Source organism: Heliconius melpomene, chromosome 7 (assembly GCF_056956725.1).
Source record: "Heliconius melpomene rosina isolate 202511_hmr_F chromosome 7, ASM5695672v1, whole genome shotgun sequence".
NCBI classification, from domain to species: domain Eukaryota; kingdom Metazoa; phylum Arthropoda; class Insecta; order Lepidoptera; family Nymphalidae; genus Heliconius; species Heliconius melpomene.
The window spans coordinates 8,123,889-8,133,741 of record NC_140395.1 but is presented as its reverse complement, the minus strand read 5'-3'; the positions used below and the strand labels follow the sequence as shown (position 1 = coordinate 8,133,741).

Here is a 9,853-nt window from a genome sequence, read left to right as displayed (position 1 = left end):
ACCTTCAATTAATAAATTAATTGATTTGAATTTAGTTATAAACACGATAAACGACTGGCAACAATCTCAAATAAATTACTTATTGAGCGAACCATCGCTTTCGTAACAACAATCATCTGCCCATAGACAATCAACAAACTGAAATGAAAATGTCCGTCGTAAAAGAAACGTTATTATTTTACTTTGTGACTGTGTAATGCTTGTCGCTAGATATGTGTAGTATTTTATAACGTTTAATTCCCGTAAAGTGTAAACATAATAAAAAAAATGATTGTCCAAGAGCCTACACAGGTGGGTGATCAAAAATATTTTCTATTTCTGTCAAGGTGTATTTGCATTGTAAGTAATTTCTCATAAGTAACCATTTGAATTTATGCAGGTTATCGTTTGGGATTGTCTAAATAACTATGCATATGATAATGCTATATTTCTGGCAGAGAGATTACATGCTGAAGGTAAGCTATTTAGTGTGATATATTAGAATAAATCCTACCTCCCGACAATTAATATTGATTCAATTTGTTTCATGAAATTTTAATTTGGTGCTTGGCAACTTAATCAATAATGACTTTGTATGTTTTAGTTTCCTCAGAGGAGACAGCATTTCTATTAGGAACATGTTACTATAGAGCTGGACGTGTAAATGAAACTTATCATTTACTACAAAATATGTCTCTTACCCTACCTCAAGCAAGATTTCTTCTAGCAAAATGCTCAGTAGACCTTAAAACGTAAGTTATATTTTTTACATTTCAAATGTAAGTTCCCGTTGGAACTATTATAAAAACTAAATAACTTATAAAAAAACTTGCTAAACTTATAAAAATAACTTGCTGGGTGAAAAGAAATACCTATAAATCTATAGGAGGAAATGATATGCAGTGCATTAAAAAGCCTAGCTTGGTAAATCAGTATTTATTTATGTAGCTGCAAGTGGGCCGCTAGTCAAATATATGTGTGGTGCGCACACTTAAAGCAATTTGATGGAGTTCCTTATTATTTCGTTATTTAAGACTTACGCCGTAATCTTATATAGCTTATAGCACTTCTGAAAAATGCAGCTTTCATACAAAATAAAAACAAAGTAAATTGGTCCAGTAGATCCAGAGATCTTAGCGTTTAAACAAACAAACTCTTCCGCTTTATATTAGTATAGATTATGTCAGTACATTGTATGACAAACATTCAATTTTATTAGACCTAAAAAACGTCCACGACACCATATATCTATCTCTTATAAATAAGTAACAATATGGCATCTTGTGACAAAAAATAATTGTAAAATGATATTTCATCGATTTTTATTTCACATGCATATTGAAAACTTACGAGCGAAAATTATTTCATCATCAAGGAAATTAAATGAAGATAATCTTTGGCTTTTACAGCCTGTAATTCAGATATATACTTTTCGAGAAATAGTAAAATTAAAATAAGTCAACGCAATAACAGTATTATCGGTGGTATGCAGGCGAAGCCGCGTGGGGGCGCTAGTATTCTATAATATGTCATTATCATGCCTAATTACTAGACATTAAATCTAATAAAAATTACATAAATATTAACTCACAGCCTATTAAAGAGTGTGTTATCATTCTGTGTTTGTTCCATCTTTTAGTTATAAAGGTGTCTTTAAAATATACATTATAACACAAACTATGAATTAAACTTATTAAAAAGTTATTATTTTCAAGATTTTTTTAATATTTTTTTTTTTTATTATTATTATAATAATCAACATTTATAAAATTAATTTAATTGTAGCTCTTAAAAGCATCATTTATAATTATTTATTTATTGATTTTTCAGTTATAAAGATGCAGAAATTGCATTGGGAACCAATTTAGATATTGTAGCATCAGAATTTGGGGAACAAGCTCCTTACGCATTACAATTGCTTGCTAAAATTTATATGAGTACCGATAGAAGAAGTAAAGCCGCAGATGCACTCCGGAAAGCATTATCAATAAATCCATTTATGTGGATATCATTTGCGATACTTTGTAATATGGGTGAAAAAGTAGACCCACATAGCATATTTCAAACAAATAACACTGAATTTACTTTTGGTGTCTCTACTTTAGTCAATCTAGTCAGCAATTCTGAAAATATATCATTTGTCAATAGTAAATATCCTGTCAATACTATTAATGTACATGTGACACCTAATAATGTTGCCAGGACGCCAATGAATATTTCCACTAGCATCACACCTGATACTCAAGCACCTGTTAAAAGAATGCATAGTGTGTTTAGTGGAGTGGCCCCCATACCCTATTCTCCATCATTTGGAATGCTGCCCATGGAAGAATCACCAGTTTTATATACTCCAACTCTTACGGACGCTAATGAACAAAAAGCTTTGCCAAATATAGTGAACTCTTTGAGAGCGCATGTCAGTCAACTTAAGGAAGCAGTATTTAGTCCAGGGCAAAGATGTACACTTGGACCCGCACCTAGAAGATCTTCTAGATTGTTTAGTAATAACAATAGTAGTTATTCCGTTAAAGAAAATAATAAATCACCCAGTCGTAAGTTTGTCGCGCCGAAGAGTCCATCTAGGAAAAATAAGCAACGCACTCCTAAAAACATGAAATCGAACTCCGAATCAAATGATAGAAATAAAAGTATAGAAACAGTTACTCCCGCGATGACGCCAAAGAACACCAATGGTGTAGCATTATTGAATTTACTTAAAGAATTGGGTGAGGCTTATAAGTCATTAGCGTTCTTAGACTGTAAAAATGCTATTAAATTATTTCAAGAAATACCCCCAAAGCAGCTTGCATCACCATGGGTGCAAACTATGATCGCTCGAGCTCATTATGAGTTAGCGCAGTACGATGCTGCTATTAAAATATTTACAGATATTAGAAAAAAATATCCCAATCGCACAGCAAGCATGGACATATACAGCACTTGCCTGTGGCACTTACAGAAGGAGGCCCAGTTGTCTGCGTTAGCACAAGAACTAGTAGAACTAAACAGGAACGATTCCATAGCATGGTTAGCAGCTGGAAACTGTTTTTCTTTACACAAAGAGCGGGAGACCGCCTTAAAGTTTTTCAAAAGAGCAGTACAAATAGATCCGGAAGCAGCGTATGCGCATGCACTACTCGGTCACGAGTACGCCGTCGCCGAAGAGACTGATAAAGCACTTAATAGTTTTAGAACGGCAGTTACTATCGATCCCAGGAACTATGTGGCCTGGTTCGGAATAGCAACAGTGTTTGCGCGTCAAGAACGCTGGAAAGCTTCGGAGGTTCACATTCGTAGGGCGTTGGCAATACATCCTCATTCAGGTGTGTTGCGTTGTCAACTAGGTCTGGCACAAGCAGCTTTGGGCAAAATGGATCGTGCAATTGCAACCTTGGAAAGGGCAGTGGCTTTAGACACAGAAAATCCCCTTTGCCGCTTTCATAGAGCATCGCTGTTACTCCGAGCTGGACGGCCACAAGACGCCCTCGCCGACCTTCATCATTTAAAAGATATTGCGCCTAGAGAATCCTTAGTATATTACTTACTCGGTAAGGTCCACGACAAATTGGGTAATTCACACTTAGCCCTAATGCACTTTAGCTGGGCCACAGACTTGGATCCCAAAGGTACAGGTGCCCATATAAAAGAAGGCTTCGACCCTTCAAAACAAGAGGACACCCCTGAGAGATCATCCTAGTAATTTTTAGAACTTAAACTGATTTGCCTGCTATTATAGGTAGGTATTAAGGTCATGTGACTGATTTCCATTGGAAATAAAGCGATCACCTTTCGAACTCCAAATTGACACCAAATCTTCCAAATATAGCTTTATGGAGGTCGACTGGTGTGTGAACGCATTTAGTTGCTATAGGTAAGGGCGTATGTGGACTTGTTAATATAGAGTAAGTAGTTTTAAATATATATCTTGTATAGAAATAACCTAGAGAATAACTAAAAAATTATGCTTTTGAAAGACCTAAAACACACAGGGCCTTGATCTCATTGTGGTGTTTTTAAACTATTTAAATACATATTATATGTAATTGGATAATATGGACTACGATTTACCCATCTGACTTCTTTATTTGTGATATAAACTGAAAGGTACATTGTTTGTTTCTTATATTGTAAATTTAAATTTTCAATTTTGATCGAAAATACAGACAAGAGAACTGCTGGCGGTGTTTCATTATCATAGTTTGTAGTAATCAATTTTGTATTATAAATATATATTTATGTGTTTACATTGAATATTCGAATAAAAATCGACTTTGTGTATGCAAAACTTATTTGTAATATTGATATAATAACAGATTGTAAAAATTTAAATATTTGATGTTCCACTGAAAAGTCGAATTTCATTGACATGCGTGAATAAAATATATCGATAGACAAATGTGTACAGTTAACAAATCTTAGTTCATAGTATGTTTATGAAATTATTTGTGGCGTTTATGTAATAATATAATACAATAGTTTGTCTTTGAATCACCAAGCTCTGTAAAGACCTACACCACTCTGATTATATGTGAACTTATAAAAAAATATATTAAACTACAATGTGTTTTATTTTGAAAAGAAAATAGCAATGAGAATAGCCGTCGTGGTACAACGATACAGTGGCTGACTGTAAACGCAACTATTGGGGATTTGACTCCCACTCAGGGAAAAAAAAAGTTATTTTCTTTTCGTCGATCTAATAATAAGACAGGGGTGCCAGAGGAATGAAGCGTTTAAATATTTAAGCCCTTTACACACTGTTTGTTACAAGACAATATTTTAATATGTTACGAATAAGTCTTCCAGGATGTTTATAGTCCTTATGACTAAAATGCAAACGAGTAGAGGTTAATTTATTGAATATTGATGGGACTTTTTATAATTAGAGAAGAAAATTTATTTACTGGTGACTCATTTTTACCGTTTAGCCGCCTCTCAACACTCAAAATTCTACTAGTGTTGCTTTCGAAAATCGTCCGAGAAATACATTGATGATTATTGTAGAGGTTGAAATCTTTTAGCAAACTAGGAGAGATTTTGCTGTTATTTGTCCTTTACGTCATGTCCGATACTTATATAAGAGAAATAACCTAAAATCATTTAAATGTCTAATTAAAAAGAAATGTCTGGTAAAAACACTAAGTAACTTACGTTTATTAATAAAACAATAATCAGTGAAAAGTATTTATTATGGAATTATATAAACTTTTGCAAAATAGAGTCCAATGCTTTTCTAACTGTTGGGTCATTCAGTAGTTTGCTCTGAGGTTCCTTTGCCGGTGGATTGACTGGAGCAGGTGGAGGTTCGTTAGTCGTAGGTTTTTTATCGTTCAGAATACTTAATATTCTTTGCTGTAAATCTACTTGAGTTTTATTTTCAGTTGGTTTTTGTAACGGTTCACCTAATTCTAACTTGACTTGTTGTTCTCTGCGTTCCTGTAATTGAATGTCGTTGGCGATTAGTGAAATTAATTATTATTTTAGCTCCATGCTGTATACCGAATATAGAATGGTAGGCGGAGGAATCCTTGTGTTAAGTAACTTCATTCCGCTTTAATTTTCGATCGTCTAATTGATTCGATTGAGTCGATTTTTTAATTTGCGTCATTAACGCTACTAAACGCTTTGTCTTGTTGAACCAGAGTTCCAGCGTGAAATAAACTCATTCCCCAGTTAGCGGATCGAAACCGACTCGAATCTAACCCGTCGTGTTTACAGCTTGGCGCTGTGCCACTGCGCCACAACGACCTCTATCTATCGATAAATCAATAAAAGAAAATCTTGCAACCACACTAACTCCCTTTTTGCAGTGCGAATTGTATGAAAATTTGTATGTGATGCGTTTGTTAAGAAGACCAGAATAATAAGTAAAGTTAAATAGTTAATAATATTTTTAAATATGTTTTTTAAAATATTTTTAACTATTTAATTACTTTTTTCATACTACTCCCAGTGCACTACATGATGATACTAGATGCGAGTAAAAAACCAATTTACAGTACGCTTTACGAATCGTGGCCGACCTTAAGTTAGGCTTTCTAAACTATTTCGCATTGTTCACTCGGGAAGGTAACAATCAAAAGTAAAAAAAAAACTTAAAATCAAATCTGCGCAACGATCGACAATTAACTTCAGGGCGGCAACGACTCGACGAGTGTACTTTAATACACACCTGCAAGTACTCAATGACCTTATCATATTGTAATACAGTGAGGCTACGGCCATCTGCCAATTGTCCGAGTAAAGCGTAAACCGCTTCACGACCAGACGGTCCTCCCCTTTGGACCTCTTGGAAATTACGCGATAACAATTGTAGAGCATCCTCTAATGGCATGTTGCGATGTTCTGAAATATATATACATATATATATATATATATATATATTAGCTTCACGTTCCTTATAATACATGTAGCAGGGTAACCCTGCTAGAAGATAACCTAAACCCACGACGACACTACAGTGTGAGAATGAGTTCCGTGATGTATCAAAAATTGAAAATACGAAATTAATATACTTAGTAGAAACTCGATTAACCAGAGTAATTGTTGTCGCTAGTTATCCTGATAATCGAATGTATAAAGAAAAGCTGATTTTTTGCATTTGTAGCACAAAATGTGTTATATGTCTATTAAAAGCAACATATACATATCAACGGAAATCAACGCTTATTAAGAAATTATTAACATTTTCCAACATACTATTTATACATATATAAATTACGTACGCATTTACGTACATGTAAATTTTCTCAGGTTTCAGTTTAGTAAGTTGTTTAAATAATTTAATAAATTGATAATCCGTATAACCGAGGTCCGAATAATCGTGTTCCTACTGTATTAGACACCCTCTGCTTACCCTGCCATAACTGGGATACACGTACATACATGAAACTAAAAATAAAACTTTACTTCAAATAAAATTTTAAATTTATGAATTTAGGTACATCACTATAAATTTACCTTGTGGTAGTCCATGGAGTATAGTCAGGGTCAACGACCTGTGTTCCAAATTTAAAGGCATCACCAATATGGCGTACAGACAGCCACGTGACGCTATATTACCTAACACTTTTCCTATAGGCACGTCCTCCATAGGAAATAGTAAATCCACTACTATTCCTAATCTCTTTAGTCTACCTTCTATATATTCTGCGTACTCACTGTAAAGTTAAAAATTAATGATATTTTTTTAAAAACAGTAACAAGTATACAGAGTGTAACGCGTCTATACTGTGTGTGTAGAGGCCCTCAGTATCTATCTAAAACACCCCATGTATGTTCAGCGATTTTCAGTGGTTCAGGAGATATTTTGAGATATTCACGAAAACTTATGATTTTTATCTGATGAAAATTTATGATTGACAAAATCTGATTGTTGAAGAAAATTGGCAAATACAGACCGACTGCTCGGTCTGCGCTCTAGATTATTTTCAATAAAGCCCAATAGTAGGTCTTTTGTATCATATTATACTTTACCGATAGTATCGGTCTATAAATCTGGTAGATAATGTTGACACAAAAATTGTTTATAAATAAGCTATATACTTACCACACACACACACACACCTGTTTAAAATTTTATACATTTTCTAAAAATAATATTATACAATTAAAAATTATGAAATAGACACCTACGTGAGAGCTTTAGAAACAACAATTATTTCACAATCATTTCTTTCCGGCACTGGCAATGTCCTAGGATAGTCAGGTTTTGGGTATCGATCATAGTTTCTCTCTTGCCAGTCTGCACCTAAAAGTTATCCACACATGTAATCTACAGCTAACTTCAAGACGATCAAGATTCGTCGATCATACGGTTTAATACTCGTACATAGATAAGACAGTAATACTTAATTCTAATAAAAAAAAAATAACCATCACAAAATACCTCTACCTCTTCCAGGCGACCGCTCTCTGAACACCCCTCGTCCACGGCCTCTGCCGCGTGCCCTCCCCCGCGGGCCCCCACGCCCTTCCCACGAGTTATTACTATATGATTCATCGTAATCATCCTCTCTGAAATCTATTGAGGAATATAGTAGAAGATTGAAATATTTATGAGCATACAATGTGTGTTTATGTTAATTAAATTGCTGAGAGCCAAATTGTGACATCATTTTCAATTATTATATAATAATTTCAGGTTTGTAGGGTATAAATAATAAATTTAATATACATAAAATGAGTTGAATAAGTCTTGTTTTGCTACCATTGTCTCGATGCCTTAATCCACACAGTGAAATCTAACCTGAATAAAAGTAAACTTAAAAGTTCTAGTGGTCCTTGGTGAAGCAGTGTCACAACAATTGCATGTAAAACTCAACAGTTGTGCATTCTATTTCCATTCGAGTGAATGTTTAAACTATAAAATAGTAGTCATTTAATAATCTACGAATAAACTAATCTACATATTATATTTTCATTTCTTCACTCTGGTGTCGAGGCAGAGCATGGTGTCGAGTTCTGCCTCTTAACACTCAATGCATCCAGATTTTATCAGAAAGTGAGGAACAGAGTGACTTAATAATAGGTTCATTCTGCTTACCCTGCTGTGTGCGAGAATACAGTCTAAAGCTTATTTCATTCTAACAAATTATAAATATCTTACTATCTCTTTCTCCATAATTGCCATAGTTATCATATTGGTCTTCAACAGCTTCCTCATTAATATTTTCTGTAAGTGCAAGTGCTGGAGGGATTTCTGGCTGTATCGAAACTACCTCTGTTTCCCGTCTAAAAAACAAATATATATTATGTATTGTACAAAATTGTTATTCCACTTAAACACCAGGCTGTAGGCATAAGTTTAACTGTCAAGCACTGACCCAGTGTGCTGCAATTGCTTCCGTCTAAAATAGTATGTCTACGATTTACATATAAGAAATCATAGAAGTTACATATATACTATTCAAAAAAAGAAATTTTACAATATAGGTATTAAAAGATTAATAAAATACTTTTTAACTTCATTACTAGATGATATATTGAAAAGGTTAAAAAAACTTACTTTGGCCCGTGTCTCTGGGCAGTTCTCACAGTTATTTTTTTTCCTTGCAGCACACTTCCATTAGCTTTCTTTATAGCGTCTTGGGCACTAGATTCTTGTTGAAATTGTACGAAACCAAAAATTCTGTTAATTACTATTCCAGCAATGGGTCCATACTCAATAAAATGATTGTATAAATCATTAACTTCAGCATCGTCAGTAAGGCCACCAACATATATACGAAGATGAGCTGTAGAAGGATCTTTCATAGCCTGTTTATCAAGGGTTAATGTATCTGAAATATAAATATTTTTAGCTGTTGCTGTATTGTTTTCATTAACCTATGTCAGTTTGGATAAATTAAGCAAATATTTGTATTGTATGGACATTATTGTGTACCTGCCATTTTTATAAATAAATTATACTCCTTTTAATATTATTCAAAAAAGAATTATTAGATTTCTTTTAAAACATTATCATATAATTGATATCGTAATTTGTATCATTTAAACACATAAATAAACATAAATTAAATAGAATCAGTAAGGAACTCTGTGCCACAGATACAGAATACCCAGAATCTGATCAATAACAGAATAATAAAAGTAGTTTATTGTCACTGAATACAACATTTGTAATATAAAAACTTTTCTATAGTAGAAGTTAATGCAATTGAACCGACAACATTAAAACGTGGCATACGTTTTGCATTTTTTTTCGTAATTATATTTCAAAATTTCCTAATAAAATAACTGGATATAATAGTGTAAAAAAAAAATTCTCCCCGCTTGATTCATATTCTATTAATATTATAATAAATTTTAATGCGGCCAGGCAAAGACAATCAACTGTCAATCGTATAGTTGTTTTGTTTTTTATTTTATGGCA

General features: G+C 33.4%; 2 protein-coding genes across 4 annotated transcripts; one reads left to right on the top strand and one right to left on the bottom strand.

The window, feature by feature from the left end:
- The first annotated feature begins 86 nt into the window (after positions 1-86).
- Positions 87-4,539, top strand: Cdc27 (cell division cycle protein 27). Its single transcript, XM_085188779.1, has 4 exons — positions 87-291; positions 380-455; positions 584-731; positions 1,810-4,539. Exons 1-4 carry the CDS (start codon positions 268-270, stop codon positions 3,674-3,676), a joined length of 2,115 nt encoding a protein of 704 aa, XP_085044905.1. The 5' UTR covers positions 87-267; the 3' UTR covers positions 3,677-4,539.
- Positions 4,540-5,150: 611 nt separating this feature from the next.
- On the bottom strand, positions 5,151-9,745 carry Neos (nuclear receptor coactivator protein neosin). 3 transcript variants are annotated; one of them, XM_085188783.1, is made up of 8 exons: positions 9,369-9,745; positions 8,987-9,260; positions 8,588-8,712; positions 7,868-8,002; positions 7,615-7,729; positions 6,940-7,139; positions 6,152-6,324; positions 5,151-5,415 (listed from the first exon to the last, which is right to left on the bottom strand). In XM_085188783.1, the coding sequence occupies exons 2-8, from the start codon at positions 9,232-9,234 to the stop codon at positions 5,176-5,178; spliced, it is 1,236 nt and encodes a 411-aa protein (XP_085044909.1). In that variant the 5' UTR covers positions 9,235-9,260; positions 9,369-9,745; the 3' UTR covers positions 5,151-5,175. The 3 variants fall into 3 exon arrangements, with proteins under 3 accessions (XP_085044909.1, XP_085044907.1, XP_085044908.1); XM_085188781.1 differs by having other exon boundaries at positions 9,365-9,744; XM_085188782.1 differs by having other exon boundaries at positions 7,874-8,002; positions 9,365-9,744.
- Positions 9,746-9,853: the final 108 nt, after the last annotated feature.

Excerpts from the sequence above, each read along its gene's own strand:
- Cdc27 (XM_085188779.1), top strand. The coding sequence starts at position 268 with ATGATTGTCCAAGAGCCTACACAG. Across the intron at positions 456-583 it reads AGAGAGATTACATGCTGAAG|TTTCCTCAGAGGAGACAGCA; the intron begins GTAAGCTATTTA and ends TGTATGTTTTAG. Across the intron at positions 732-1,809 it reads TGCTCAGTAGACCTTAAAAC|TTATAAAGATGCAGAAATTG; the intron begins GTAAGTTATATT and ends TTGATTTTTCAG.
- Neos (XM_085188781.1), bottom strand. Across the intron at positions 8,003-8,587 it reads CAATTATGGAGAAAGAGATA|ATTTCAGAGAGGATGATTAC; the intron begins GTAAGATATTTA and ends ATTCCTCAATAG. Across the intron at positions 7,730-7,867 it reads GTCGCCTGGAAGAGGTAGAG|GTGCAGACTGGCAAGAGAGA; the intron begins GTATTTTGTGAT and ends GATAACTTTTAG.